This window comes from Castanea sativa, chromosome 12 (genome assembly GCF_040712315.1).
Source record: "Castanea sativa cultivar Marrone di Chiusa Pesio chromosome 12, ASM4071231v1".
In the NCBI taxonomy this organism is placed as follows: Eukaryota; Viridiplantae; Streptophyta; class Magnoliopsida; order Fagales; family Fagaceae; genus Castanea; species Castanea sativa.
The window spans coordinates 29,392,627-29,408,916 of record NC_134024.1 but is presented as its reverse complement, the minus strand read 5'-3'; the positions used below and the strand labels follow the sequence as shown (position 1 = coordinate 29,408,916).

General features: G+C 35.3%; 1 protein-coding gene and 1 non-coding gene across 2 annotated transcripts; one reads left to right on the top strand and one right to left on the bottom strand.

Annotated features, from left to right (window-relative positions):
• Positions 1 to 1,031: 1,031 nt before the first annotated feature.
• LOC142621289 (SWI/SNF complex subunit SWI3C-like) lies at positions 1,032 to 15,744 on the top strand. The gene is made up of 2 exons (XM_075794610.1): positions 1,032 to 1,180; positions 15,150 to 15,744. The coding sequence occupies exon 2, from the start codon at positions 15,204 to 15,206 to the stop codon at positions 15,609 to 15,611; it is 408 nt and encodes a 135-aa protein (XP_075650725.1). The 5' UTR covers positions 1,032 to 1,180; positions 15,150 to 15,203; the 3' UTR covers positions 15,612 to 15,744.
• On the bottom strand, positions 4,836 to 4,942 carry LOC142621390 (small nucleolar RNA R71). The gene has a single exon (XR_012841771.1). It is a non-coding gene; the product is annotated as a small nucleolar RNA R71 (small nucleolar RNA).
• Positions 15,745 to 16,290: the final 546 nt, after the last annotated feature.

The window sequence follows — 16,290 nt, the reverse complement described above, 5'->3', positions numbered from 1 at the left end:
ATATATATATAAAATAAAATAAAAACACTGTTTTTTTTTTTTTTTTGCTAAAAAAGAAAGCCTCATCGTACGCGCGAAAGGCATGTGACAAGGCAAGTGTCCTATTATGATTTTGATTGGGTTACTTGTCCGACTACATGTCAGTGAATGGTGCTTCCCTAGATATCTTGAATATTAGCCTTCTTGTTTCATAGAATTTTAAGAAGAGAGAAAATGTCGGAATTTCTTGACAAAGATGAACTTTTTCTAGGTTGCCTTTTTGGCCTCTGCTGTTGGACCAAGAATTGCTGTAGCCTGTGCCCATGCTTCTTTGGCAGCATTGTCTGATGAGAATGGCTTATCTGCTTCTGGAAGCATTATACAGATAGAAGGATCTGGACATGGTAATAGGTTGGTGTATTTCCTTCTTAAATTTTACAACAGAACATTGATAGTTTCCTTTAATTTTGCCATTCCATTGTATAAAACTATAATTCTTGTCTTTGGATTTATGCTCATGAGGTTATCAGAGGATATAAGTTTGCAGTCTTTCGTCCTAGTTTTAGGAACTGTTGAGTAGCATTTTTCCACTTACTATTTTTATCCTTGAAAAATGGACTTTTACCACATGCCATTTTGTATGCAAATTATGGCTTCTACTTTATTGGCGAAGTTTTGTAAGTATGGAGGAAATTTTTATTGTTATGACTTAACAAGAAATCCTCTTTTAAAGCTTGTTCATTGAAATTATTGCTTATCCGTCAATGTTAGGTTATGTGTTCTGTACACAGACTAAAAAATTTCTTTTGCACCTGTGAAGGATGAACTCAGAGTGTACATGACAGAGAAGGTGTTTGTCATGGAGAAATTGCAAATTCAATCCATCAAAAAGGTAAGCCATAGTTTGCTTTCCTCTACCCCCCCCCCCCCCCCCCCCCAAAAAAAAAAACCTCTACACACGCACACAAAATTTATCAGCTAACGTTTGTTCTAAAATTTTATGTGGAAAAAACTTCAGAAGAGAATTCAGGAGTACATGGTTCATGGGGGTCAAAATGAGGCAAAGATTCCATTATCTGCAGAAAAAGTTAAAGCTGCTGCCAAAGCTGGCCTTGCTGCTGCAGCAACAAAGGCAAAGCTGTTTGCAGATCATGAAGAACGGGAAATTCAGCGGCTATCTGCTAATATCATAAATCATCAGGTTTAATATTGATAGATATAATAGGTTTATGATTTTTTTTTTGTTGTTTTTTCTCTTTCACTGTGTTTCACTATTTTCCCCTTATATTCCTCTTTTTTTATTTTCTTTTTTTGATAGGTAATAATAATTTTATTGAAACAAGACTACTTTGTGAAAAAAGACACGAAACAGCCTAAAGAATTATGATTGAAAAATGTCTTCAAATAAATTGACTCTATGAAGGATTGAACAGAATTACTATCTGTGGGACCAATCATATAACTAATGAAGCATGTTTTCAATTGAGTTGACATGCACTCCACATCCTCAAAAGTATGTTGATTTCTTTCCCTCCAAATAGTTCACATCAAACGTAAAGAAATAAAATTCCAGATATTAGGTCCCTTACTCTGCCACCCACATAATAAATCAAGAATTTTCTCTGGTAATACACACTAAATCCCAAACGTCATGAATGTAAAACTCAAGTGCTCAAAAGCTAAACTACAATGAATTAAAAGGTGGTCCATAGTCTCCCACTACAATGGTACATACAACACCAACTCACCATAGAATAACCTCTCTTGATAAGGTTCTCACAAGTAAGAATTTTCACCAAAGCTGCTGTCCACCCAAAAAAGGAAACTCTCCAAGGAGCCTTGACCCTCCATATGGCTTTGCGAGGGAAAGACATAGGGATTGAGCTCTGTATGTCTTATAAAAAGATCGCATGGTTAGTTGGTTTTGTAATATAACCCCTCTTATATTCCTCGTCTTCTGCTTAATAAATGCTACTGCAGTGATTAATTTTTAGCTGTTAGTTGTTACTTGTCAGTAGATGGAGTTGGAACTCTTAAGGAAAACTTAAGGCTAGGCCCAGGGGGCAAGGCTTTTATTTGTGTTTGACTTGTGTTAGGGGCTTGAGTTAGGACAAAGAGGAACAAAGTTAAATCAGATTTAGAATTCTTGTCAGATCTGTTAGTGCTTGGATAGCTTGGATTTTGAGGAATTAGGGTTAGGGTTTGGTGGGAAAAAGACCGGAAAATAGTAAGTAATAATATAGGGGTTTTAATGGTAAAAGGAATACTTGGATTTGGGGATGAAATAAAAGGGAAAAAACTAAGATTTGGGTTGCTGTCTTTGTGTTATAAACAGTAACCCCAGAACAGTGTTTTCTTTTTAGGATATTTGGGGTTAATTGATGGATAAGTGGTTTACGGTTTTGAAGTTTTGGATTTTGGGTTTAAAAGATGATAAATCAATTGTGTTTGCAAGGTTTTAACTTTTAAGTTGTTGGGAATTTAAGTATGAAATTTAAGGTGGGAGATGGTTCTTCTACTAAATTTTGGCATGATCCATGGAGTGAGGGACTTCCTTGGGAAAATAACTTCATAGAGCTATACAATATCTCCAGTATTAAGGAAGCTTCAGTGGCTGAGTTGCTATCTTTTTGAAGGGGAAAACTACAATTGGAATATTAGTTTTATACTAGTTCAAGATTGGGAGTTAGAATTGGTTGTCTCCTTAATGGACCTTATTTATCTTGGCTCTTTGAGAAGGAATGGCATGGATAAAATTTGTTGGAAACTATCTCCTCGGGGCACGTTTGATGTACGCTCTTGATGTGCATGAAATATATACAATAAAGTACTCACATATCTACATATTTAGCGCCTTACTTTTATGTTATTTTGTTACTGATTATATAATATTTTTGTGTTATAGGTAATAAGAGCTTTACATGCAAAGTGGGGCTAAGCCAATTGAATCAAGCCAACTTTCATCCAGCTAAGCATGAATTCAAGAGAAGACCAACCCAATTAAATTCAAGTCCAAGTGGAGTAAGGAATCAAAGGAAATTTGTGCCAAATCCAAGTCCAATTCGGATTAGGATTCCAGCCTGTACATCAGTAGTATTTTTGGCATAACTTTCGGCTTAGATATCCAATCAAGATGATTCAAGTTGGGCTAGAAAGTTAACTTAAAGGGCTACAACTTTTTAGTTTACCAAAAGTCCAAATTCTGACGTTAAATAGGCCAAAATCGTCGGTTAAGTGAAGCATAAAAATTTGGAATTTTCTCCAAACGGGAATAAGATTTCTTGACCTATTTAAAGGCTCTTTAGGGAAAAAAGAAAGAAGACCAGAGAGGAAAAGGGGGTACCGCATAGAAGAACTTGTTTTGGGAGTCATTATCAAGAGGAGGACCTGAGGACAATGGCGAGAGCTTCATGTTGATCAACCAATTCAGATGAAAGACATAAGTTTTATTTGTTTTCTTTTCAATTTTATTATGAACTAAATTTATTTTCTAGAGCGTTGATGTAGTCTAGCAATGAACACACAATTTATATTCTGAGTTATTTTATTTTTAATATTTCCATGATTGAGTGTTTAATTCTTATTCTTAATGCTTACTAATTTTTTACGAATTATTGTTTGATCAATTGAATTACAATGAGACCAAGAGGTGATTTATTACTTTAGTTCTAAAATTAAACATCATTAGTTGAGCGAGAGTAGAGATGCTTTGCCGCGATTAGTGTGATTTTTCAGAAAATTCAAAGTATGTAATGAGTCTCCAATTAATTAAATTCACATAGACATATGGAATTGTTAGTTGAAGATATTTTTGATATTATTCAAGAGAAGATATTGAATACTTAAGGAATTTTTAATCATCAACGGGAGATTATTAGAATTTAATAATTAGGAAGAATAAATTGTGTGAGATTTGTTAGGTGAAATCAACCACTCTAGATCAATTCTTATCATATTTTTACACTTTTAGATTTTTGCATTTTGTTAATCTTTTGTTCGTAGATTTATTTTTATTAAATAGTTTAATTTAATTTAGATAGTAGAACGTTCTATTTATTTTCGATTTTCCAAATAGTAATTAATTTAGTGAATTTCGGTATTCAATAACATAGTTAATCCTTGTGGGTTCGACATTCGTTTTCTAAAAACACTTTACTACTTGTTACGATTCTGTGCACTTGCAGATTATTTTACGCGAACAAGTTTTTGGCGCCGTTGCTGGGGATTAACTATTTGTTATTGATATTGATACTAGCTAGATATTTACTACTTTGGATTTTATTTAATTTATTCAAAAGAAGAAGAAGTTAAATTAGGTGCATCTGAGTTTGTTTTCTTTCTTTTTCAGGAATTAGAAGTGCATGACCAGATCTAAACTGTTAGAGCATACACTCTTTGATCCTAAAATTGAAAGAACCTTACGTCAGCTCAAGAAAGAAAAGAAGAAAGAGGCCAACACATCTCTATCTAATATGGCCGATCAAGAGCAAACGGCGTTAAGAGATTATGCTACGCCCTCGGTAAATGGAGCTACGTCGAGCATAAGGAGGCCAACCATACAAGCCAATAATTTTGAGATCAAGCCGGCCATCATTCAGATGATACAGCAGACTGTCCAGTTCGGGGGGTTGTCACAAGAGGATCCTAATGTCCATATCGCAAATTTCTTGGAAATTTGTGATACTTTTAAACAAAATGGAGTGACAGATGATGCAATTCGACTAAGACTTTTTCCCTTCTCACTTAGGGATAAAGCAAAAGTTTGGTTGAATTCTTTGCCACCTAGCATCATTACTACATGGGAGGAGTTGGCTCAAAAATTCTTAGCAAAATATTTCCCTCATGCAAAGACAGCAAAGCTAAGGAATGATATCACCACGTTCATCCAATTTGAGGGTGAATCATTATATGAAGCATGGGAGAGGTACAAAGATTTATTGCGAAGGTGTCCTCATCATGACCTTCCAGCATGGCTTCAAGTGCAAACATTCTACAATGGTCTAGGAGCTACAAACAAGTCTATGGTTGATGCAGCAGCTGGTGGAGCTTTAATGAGTAAAACTCATGAGGCAGCCCATGAACTTCTGGAAGAATTGGCATCCAACAACTATCAATGGCCTACAGAGAGAGCAATGCCAAGAAAGACAGCTGGAGTTTTAGAACTTGATTCTATTACCTCATTGGTGGCACAAATGGCAACTTTGTCTCAGCAACTAGGTAAAATGAATGTTAATGCTATTCAAACTAATGTTGTTTGTGATCATTGTTCAGGAAATCATTCAAGTGCTGACTGCCAAGTGGGAAGTCCTTTTGCCTAATCGAGTTATGGACAAGCAAATTACATGTCAAATTTTCAACGTCAAAATAATCCATACTTGAACACGTACAATCCTGGATGGAGGAATCACCCCAACTTTTCATGGAGCAATAACCAAGGGCAAGCTAAACCACCTCAGCAATTTCCACAGCAAGAGAAGAAGCCGACACTTGAGGACATGTTCATGCAGTACTTGCAGAAGACAGATGTGGCGATCCAAAACAACTCATCTTCAATCCGTAATCTTAAGGTGTAGATTGGTCAGCTCTCAAGCATGCTTACAGAGAGGACTGTAGGAACTTTGCCAAGCAACACTGTCACCAATCCGAAAGAACATGTAAAGGCAATATCATTGAGAAGTGGACGAACATATGAGGAGCCAAAAGTAACAAATGCAAAACAAGATGAAGTTGTAGATAATGAGGAGTCAAAGATGAAGGAGGCCGAGTCAAAGATGAAAGAAGTGGAGCAAGCTGAGAAGACTAAGGAGAATGAAAGAGCTTCAAAATCAAAAAAAATCTAGGGAAGTTACTTTTGAGACTTTTTCTACTTCAATTTATGATCCACCAATTCCTTTTCCTCAAAGATTAAGAAAAAACAACGTGGATGATCAGTTTTCTAAATTTCTAAATATATTTAAGCAATTGCCTAAATATGCTAAATTTTTGAAGGATATTATATCAAAGAAGAGGAAATTGGAGGAGCATGAAACAGTAATGCTGACAGAGGAGAGTAGTGCAATCTTACAAAAGAAGCAATCTTACAAAAGAAGCAGCCGCCTAAGCTGAAAGATCTGGGGAGTTTCACTATCCCTTGCACTATAGTAAAATCTTATTTTGATAGAGCTTTATGTGATTTAGGGGCAAGTATTAATCTAATGCCTTTCTCTGTTTTCAGGAAATTGGGTCTTGGAGAAGTAAAGCCGACCACTATCTCTTTACAATTGACGAATAGATCCATTAAATATCCAAGAGGAGTCATTGAGGACGTATTAGTAAAAGTTGACAAGTTCATCTTCCCGGCTGACTTCATTGTCCTTGATATGGATGAGGGTGAGGAGATCCCTTTGATATTGGGTCGACCTTTCCTTGCGACGGGGAGGACCTTAATTGATGTCCAGCAAGGAAAACTTGTTTTGAGGGTTGGAGAGGATGAGGTCACTTTTGATGTATTTAAGTCTATGGAATTTCTTTCCTAGACACATTCTTGTTTTCAAATAAGTGACTGAGACGTGATCATGGCCGATGAGACTCATGCAATTGATTTTCTAAAGTTACCACTTAAAGTATGTCTTACTCGCTCTACACTTGTTAAATTCAATGATGAAGAGGTTAAGGAGTGTGAAATATATTTGGAGGCTACACCACTCTTTCCTCTTTCAATGCAACTAAAAGTGGAAGACTTGAAATCATGTCAGCCAACATCTCCACCAGAAGAACCACCTAAACTTGAGCTCAAACTGCTTCCATCAAAGTTAATATATGCTTTCTTAGGTCAAGACTTTACTCTTCTAGTTATTATTAATAGTTCTTTGAGTGATGTACAGGAGGAAAAGTTGCTGAGAATCTTGCGGGAACACAAGATGGCTTTGGGTTAGACCATCTTTGACATCAAAGGAATTAGTCCTTTAATTTGCACACACAAGATTTTAATGGAGGAAAAATATAAACCGATTATCCAACCCCAGAGAAGACTGAATCCATCAATGCAAGAAGTGGTGCATAAAGAAGTGTTGAAGCTGTTAGATGCCGAAATTATTTATCCTATCTCGAACAGCGCATGAGTAAGTCCAGTACAAGTCGTCCCAAAGAAAGGTGGAATAACCGTGATAAAAAATGATAATGATGAGCTTATACCAACAAGGACGGTCACGGGATGGCGAATGTGCATAGATTACAGAAGGCTTAATGATGCAACTCGGAAAGATCATTTTCCTTTACATTTTATTGATCAAATGTTAGAAAGACTTGCAGGGCATGCTTACTACTGTTTTCTGGATGGATATTCTGGTTATAATCAAATAGCCAATGTTCTTGAAGATCAAGAGAAGACCATTTTTACTTGTCCATATGGAACATTTGCATATAGGCGGATGCCTTTTGGCCTTTGCAATGCGCCAGCCACATTTCAAAGATGCATGATGTCCATCTTCTCAGACATGGTGGAAATTTTTTTATAAGTCTTCATGGATGACTTCTCTGTCTTTTTATATTCTTTTGATAATTGCTTGTCTAACTTATCTTCAGTTTTACAGAGATGCAAGGAGACAAATTTAGTATTGAACTGGGAAAAATGCCACTTCATGGTAGAGGAGGGGATAGTGCTAGGCCACCGCATTTCCTCTAAGGGAATTGAAGTTGACAGAGCAAAAATAGAAGTGATCGAAAAACTCCCTCCACCAGCCAATGTGAAGGGCGTGAGAAGTTTCTTGGGACACGCCGGATTCTACCGACGGTTTATTAAGGATTTTTCCCAAATTACTAAACCTCTTTGAAATTTGTTGATTAAAGACACTCGATTTGAATTTTCTAATGAATTCTTGCATGCTTTTGAAACACTGAAAAAGAAATTAATTTCAGCACCTATAATTGTGTCACCAGATTGGAATTTACCGTTTGAATTAATGTGTGATGCCAGTGATTATGCTATAGGGGCTGTTTTAGGGCAGAGAAAAGATAAAATTTTCATGTTATTTATTAAGCAAGTAGGACCTTAACAGAAGCTCAACTGAATTATGCCACTACTGAAAAAGAATTATTAGCAGTTGTTTTTGCTTTTGACAAATTTCGTTCTTACTTGATACGTTCGAAGGTGATTGTCTACACCGATCACTCTGCTCTGAAGTACTTGCTTGCAAAGAAGGATGCTAAACCAAGATTGCTTCGATGGATTTTGCTTCTACAAGAATTCGATTTGGAGATTAAGGACAAGAAGGGTACTGAAAATTTGGTGGCGGATCACTTGTCTTGTATGGAGCTTCAAGGTACGGATGATGAGCAGCAAGTTCAAATAAAAGAAGCATTCCCGAATGAGCATTTGATGGCTATACAAGTTGTTCCATGGTACACCGACATAGTCAACGACTTGGTGTCGCAAATTCTACCTCCTAGGATAACATATAAACAAAAGAAGAAGTTCTTCTCTGACTTGAAATATTATTTTTGAGAAGAACCTTTTTTATACCGGCACTGTGTAGACCAGATAATCAAAAGATGTGTGCTCAAGGAGGAGATAGAGAACATACTGAGACATTGTCATTCATTGGAACTTGGCGGCCACTTTGGTGGTGCAAAAACAGCGGCAAAAATTCTACAATCAGGGTTTTATTGGCCATCTATTTTTAAAGATGCATTTAAATTTGTTAATTTGTGTGATCATTGTCAAAGAGTTGGAAATATTTCTAGGAAACATGAGATGCCTTTAAACAATATTTTATTTATTGAATTATTTGATGTTTGGGGTAGAGATTTCATGGGTCATTTTCCATCCTCATATTCTAACAAATTTATTTTGGTGGCTGTAGATTATGTCTTTAAATGGGTGGAAGCACTTGCTTTGCTGACTAATGATGCGAGAGTCGTAGTGAATTTTCTACGAAAGAATATCTTCTCTCGATTCGGCACTCCAAGGGCAATAATCAGTGATGGCGAAAAGCATTTTTGCAATCGCCAATTTGAAGCACTACTGACTAAGTATGGAGTTACACATCATGTGGCGACACCATACCATCCTCAAACGAGCGGACAAGTCGAGGTATCTAATCAAGAGCTGAAGCGTATATTGGAAAAAACTGTGAATATCTCTTGTACAGATTAGGCGAGAAAGTTAGATGATGCTTTATGGGCCTATAGAACAGCATTCAAAACACTGATCGGGATGTCACCATACCGGCTCGTTTATGGAAAAGCATGCCATCTACCGGTGGAACTAGAACACAGAGCTTATTGGGTGACAAGGATATTGAACTTTGATCTAAAAGCAGTTGGCAAGAAGAGAATATTGCAAATCAATGAGATGAATGAGTTTCACAATGATGCTTATGAGAATGCTCGAATTTACAAAGATAAAACAAAGAGATGGCATGATAAGCATATTCCAAGTAGGGAATTCGAAGTCGGGCAAAAATTTATATTATTTAACTCACGACTTCGACTCTTTCTAGGAAAGCTACGCTCTCGGTGGTCAGGACTATTTGTGGTAACCCAAGTTTTTCCCTATGGGGCGGTTGAAGTCCATCATGAATAAAAAGGGACATTTAAAGTAAATGGACAGAGATTAAAACCCTATATGGATGGAGACTTTAACTCAGAAAAATGCTCCATTGATCTCATCTATAAAAAAGGATGAAAGGATAACGTCTAGCTACAAACGTTAAATAAAGTGCTTTTGGGAGGCAACCCAAGTTTTTCATTTTTTTGTTTTTGTTTTATTTTTTTTTCTCTTTATCTTATTGTTTTTTTTTCTTCCATTTTGTAGGAATAAAGAGACCACAGAAATCTTCACTGGGTACACGGTTGGACTTCAAGGAAAAATATTCAATTAGAAATCAGGGGAGCATCTCTTCTCCTTTCTCATTCTTTTATTTAGTTTTTCTTCCTTTTTCTCATTGAGGACAATGTGAAATTTAGGTTTGGGGGAAGGGAATTTATTTTATTTATTAAAAAAAAAAAAACTTTCTTTTGCCTAGCTTGAGGTTTGTGTTTTAAGTTCATTATACTACTCTTGCTTAAAGAATTTCATTGCTTTCATGCTAAATTCATTGCACATGCACATAGCCACTCAGACATGACTTCTTGTTGAAGGATAAAAATGATTAAAAAATCTTGATGATAACAATGTGGAGACTGTAACCCTTGTGAGTTTTGAACCAATCATTATTTTTGGAGGGTTATTTAATTTTTTTTTCTAATCTCAAAGTTCATTTGGAAGTGTGTAACATATTTCCCTTGTTGTAGTCTCATTGTTCTTTCTTTTGGGCAATAAAAAATGATTTTATGCCAAACTTGAACCTTTTGAAGTCATTGATGTTTAATGAACTATACTAGTCTTTGAGAAATGAGATTAGGCCATTTTTGTCTATTTTGAGCCATATATGTGTTTTTTTTTTTTTTGATACATTATCGCTAGTCACCCCATTGAGTCTTTTAATTAGCATTTCTTTCTTAAAGCCCTTGTCCATAGTGTTTCAAGATGGAATTTGATCAGTTTGTTTCAATGTGGTGGTTTGTGCGAGAATTCAAAGAAGGAAAAAAAAAATTGTATAGAGTTCCATTTACTCCAATGTTTTGAGTTGCTTAGTAACTAGGGGTATTCATTACCAATGTTTACTCTTACGTTAAAGCGTAACTTGAAATATGAGTATGCAAAAGCACTTCAAGTTTGTGACTTGTTGAGTAACTGGGTGCATCCATCACAAATGCCTGCATTCACGTCAAAAGATAAGTAATGACTTGAAGTAAGTAAAAAGAAAAAAAAAGAAGAAGAAGAAAGGAAAAAAGAAGTAAATAAAAAGGGTTCTCATCAAATTTTGAGAAGTGAAATGCAAAGGACTATTGCTTTGAAGAAGAATAGTTGAAAAAAAAAATGTTGAATGGAAATTCCAAAAAGAGTTGACATTCCGACAAATCTTGAAAACACTTCTTATATTTACCTTTACCCATTTTTATTTCATTCCCTTTACTTTTACCCTACATTACGCCCTAATAAAGTCCTTATTTGATCTTGAAGATTGTGTAGTTCAAATATTGATATGACTAAATAAAAAGTGTGGTATAAATTCTTTTTGGCATCTTTTCATGAGACTACTTGTTCTTTCTTGATTAAGCATTTTTCATGTGATTTATATGTGAGATTTTTATTTTGCTTACATTATTCCACTCACATATATTGTTGAGAGTGTTACACCCTATTTCAGAGTGATTTCATTTGTTGAGTGATAATACCGGAAAGGTTTGAGTTGAAACATACTTTCAAATAGAAATTCGAGTCAAGTTTATTCTAAAACTAAGAGTATGTTTGGGTTGGCTACCACTTTTCACTCACATTGAGTTTTGATGGCATGAGAAATTTCTTTAGCATTTGTAGTGATTTTGAACTTGAACTACTTCTCTTTGCAAAAGGCAATTGAAATTAAAAAAAAAAATTGATTTTCTTTGTTTTGTTTATTTTAGTATTCATTCTCAGAATTTTGTGGGTATATTCCCTGCAAACCCTCACGAGACTACAACTCGTCCACTAGTGTAAGCTAGGGGTTTAAAGGCTTGTTGCATACGCTAAATACAATCGAAATTTCTGGCAAAAGTGGATTAGTTAGGATATTTTCTTTGTTTTGTTTTACTCTTTATCTGTTTTGCTCGAGGACTAGCAAAATGTAGGTTTGGGGGTATTTGATGTGCATGAAATATATACAATAAAGTACTCACATATCTACATATTTAGCCTTACTTTTATGTTATTTTGTTACTGATTATATAATATCGTTGTGTTATAGGTAACAAGAGCTTTACATGCAAAGTGAGGCTAAGCCAATTGAATCAAGCCAACTTTTATCCAGCCAAGCATGAATTCAAGAGATTCCTTGACCTATTTAAAGGCTCTTTAGGGAAAAAAGAAAGAAGACCAGAGAGGAAAAGGGGGCGTCACATAGAAGAAGTTGTTTTGGGAGTCATTATGAAAAGGAGGATCTGAGGACAAAGGCGAGAGCTTCATGTTGATCAACCAATTCAGATGGAAGACATAAGTTTTATTTGTTTTCTTTTCAATTTTATTATGAACTAAATTTATTTTCTAGAGCGTTGATGTAGTCTAGCAATGAACACACAATTTATATTCTGAGTTATTTTATTTTTAATATTTCCATGATTGATTGTTTAATTCTTATTCTTAATGCTTAATTACTAATTTTTTACGAATTATTTTTTGATCAATTGAATTACAATGAGACCGAGAGGTGATTTGTTATTTTAGTTCTAGAATTAAACATCATTAGTTGAGCGTAAGTAGAGATGCTTTATCGGGATTAGTGTGATTTTTCAGAAAATTCAAAGTACGTAATGAGTCTCCAATTAATTAAATTCACATAGACATATGGAATTGTTAGTTGAAGATATTTTTGATATTATTCGAGAGAAGATATTAAATACTTAAGGAATTTTTAATCATCAACGGGAGATTATTAGAATTTAATAATTAGGAAGAATAAATTGTGTGGGATTTGTTAGGTGAAATCAACCGCTCTAGATCCATTCTTATCATATTTTTACACTTTTAGATTTTTGTATTTTGTTAATCTTTTATTCGTAGATTTGTTTTTATTAAATAGTTTAATTTAATTCAGATAATAGAATGTTCCATTTATTTTCGATTTTCCAAATAGTAATTAATTTTGTGAATTTCGGTATTCAATAACATAGTTAATCCCTGTGGATTCGACATTTGTTTTCTAAAAACACTTTACTACTTGTTACGATTCTGTGCGCTTGCAGATTATTTTACACGAACAATTCTTACTATAAGGCTTTACAACCTCTAAATTCATTTTCTCTTCAATGGAAGCCTCTATGGAAACCAAATGAGATGACAAAGGCTAGTTTCTAAGGACAGTGGTGTGGGGAAAATTTTTGACGATTGATAATTTACAGAGGTAGAAAGTGGTTATGGTGGATTGGTGTTGTACGTGTAAGAAAAACAGGGAGACTACTGATCACCTATTCCTACATTGCCCAATTTCCCAAGAGTTGTGGAATATGGTGTGATCACTATTTAGGGTTTATTGGGTCATGCCATGTGGTGTTGTGGATATCTTAGCAAGTTGGTTAGGCAAGTTGAACAGACACAAAACGTGCTTTGGAGTATAATCCCTCATTGTCTTGTCTTATGTGAAAAATTGATTCCCGAGTTGAAACTTCTCTTGTTACTGACCTTGTTTGATTGGGCAAATGCTTTGGGTCTTTTAATTGTCTACCTGATACGCTTGGTTTTTGTACTTTCTATGTTATTTGATTATTTATTTATTTATTTTTGCCTCTTAGCACATTGCCTATGTGCTTTGCTTTTCTCTGTATTTTCCTTTAGTATTTTTCAATGAAGTTTACTAATCATCAAAAAAAAAAAAAAAGTATGGAAAAGTATAACAATAAACTTCTAAGCATCACACTTTGGGGAAGGTTATCTCAAACAAATTAACCTCAAACAAAACTTCATAGTTTCTGAAAATTAAAAACTTATTCTTCATCTCTTCTATCGAATAGAAAGCTTTGCATCCATATAAATGGATAAATTATACCTAACCTTAATAGGACTCCACTTTGATAACTAACCCCAAACTATATCAGTGTATAGCTAAACTAAGAAATAAAACCCAGCAAAGCCCCAAAATAAGACTAGGGATGGCAAATTGGGGTGAGGGGGATGGGTTATATTAGGAGTGCCCTTGTTCCCTCTTTGGAGCGGGGAAAATATGCACAGGATGGGAGTAGGGTGGAGCAGGGTGGAGGTATTTTTCTATCCCTAATGAGGTGACTTCAACAATTATTTTTTGGACAAATATTAAATAATGAGGTGCCTTCAACATTAATGAGGTACAAATTAAAGAGTAAGGGGATGGATGGTCATAAGAGTGCTAACAGAGGGAGAAAACAAGTGTTTGTGAGACGTGATAAAATATTTATAAAAATAAATAAGTTATAAATAGCATATGTATACAAAATATTAAATTATATATAAATAGTATATATACACATACGCATGCACAAGCGCGCACACACACATTTGGGGCAGGGTGGGGTGAGCAAAACCCATCCTTGCCCTGTAACCTCTCCAGGGTAGGGAGGGAAGCGTGGGGCAAAACAGGGTAAGGCAAGGGAAGTTTTACCATCCCTAAATTAGACACAAAGGACGCATGTCTAAAAATCAGAAAATTAAAAAATTGCCACTGAAAATTTTAAAATAATATTGGTTTCTCTGCCTATATCAGGGCTTGAACTTATCTCAGTCTGGCCGATGTTCCTTATTTCTTTCACTTTTGAGGGTTATTAATTTTCTTCAATTCATCTATTGATGGGTCGAAAAGAACCTTGGACGTGGAAAAGAACCTTGGCATGCCTTTTAACTTATCATCTAGCTGGGCCCCAATTTCCATCGTCAATTTATTAATTTGTAGTTTGGTAGAGGAATCGGCCGACCCCAAGTAATTGGACTAAGCTATGTTGATTTGTATCTATAGAGCAGTTGGATGCCACTTGACTATGATGAGTTGTGTCTTTCGTAGGATGCCAAATAAGTCCATTGTTCTTCTAATCCCATTATGTATTCTTTATGTTTTCCTCAACTTGGTTAAATGGAAACACTACTATTATTTGTGGGCATAGCCATCAGTGTTGACTCCTTGTTGAATCTTGAACTTCTATATATGTTGCTCTGCAAGACGTGATAGGTTTACACGTTCCTTCAGAAAATCACGGTCACCCTCTTAATGAAACTCTCTTTTATATCACTTTGTTGGTGAAACTGCTGTTTTGGACACCTATGAGCTTACTGATTTTCGTTAGCTGTATAATGTGCTACAATCAGGCCCTAGAAAAGCTGGATTTTTTTTTTTTTTTGAGAATTAAAAGGCCTATCAGGAGATGACAATCATGATGTTGCCATTAATAAATCACCTTTTTGGTTGTATTGTGTCTCTTCACTGCCTGTTATAGTTTCCCCTAATATTTTCTTATTTACAAAATGTTGTCTGTCTTTAAGCAGTTACTTTAATTGAAGTGGAAAATTTCTTTGTGAAGTATGATCCCCTCATTGAAAGAAAACAAAAACTTCCCAATACCATTTCTGTGCTATGAAATTTACTTGACAGTTGAAAAGATTGGAGCTGAAGCTGAAGCAATTTGCTGAAGTGGAAACTTTTTTGATGAAAGAATGCGAACAAGTTGAGAGGACAAGACGGAGGATTGCCGCTGAGAGGGCCCGCATGAAATCAGCTCGATTTGTATCTGCTGGGGCCACTTCACCAATGATTCTACCAGGTGTTGGTCCTTCCATGGTTAACAATAATACCAGCAACAATAGGCAACAAATTATATCAGCTTCACCTTCACAGCCGAGCATTCCGGGATATAATAACAATCAACCAGTCCATCCCCACATGCCATTTATGCCGCGGCAGCAAATGTTTGGAATGGGGCCAAGGTTGCCCATGTCAGCAATACAGCAGTCACCTACTTCAAATGTCATGTTCAACTCTTCAGGGAATGTACAGCCTACTCTCAATCAACCAATGCTTCGACTTGTATCTGGTACTAGCTCTAGTTTAGGTTAGAAAAGAGAACATTATATGAGTTCTCAATTTTATGATTCAATTCCTTTTGGTGATTCATTTCTGCATTGGAAACGGAAAGGGCAGAAAAAGGTTAAATGGATCAGCCAAGAAATCTGCCTCACATTTGTCTATTTTTGATTTAAACATAAATTAGATGGGGCAGATATTGTAGGTCTTGTAATTGTATACTGTCAAAAATAGGAATTAGTTTCTCCCAAAGCAAATTATACTATGAAATTTGTGTTCGATCGGAATAGACTTGGTTGGCTCATCCGAAAGAGAGATCTTTCATGGTGCTTTGTTTAGAACTCGCACGTTATGAGAGCTAAGATGTATATTTCTCTTGCATAAAATGTAGAACAGTTATCATAACTGACAACCGAATGCAATGTGTTGCACATGGTCTGTGCTCCATGGTGCACGCAACGCAGTGTGGGGTGGTTTTCCTTTTTTGCATAACTAACGGCGTTGGTTTGGTTGTTTTAGAGGTTAATTATAAAACCGGACATGATTTTTTTTATATTTATTGATTGGATAAATATAAATTTAGTTGTTAATTGTGTTGGAGTTATATTTCCATTGCACTCTTGAACTATTAAGTTAATTTTGTTCTTGAAGTTGCGAAACAGTTTAAAACTTTAGTGTCAACTGTGTCCTTTTTTAGAAACTAATTTTCTTG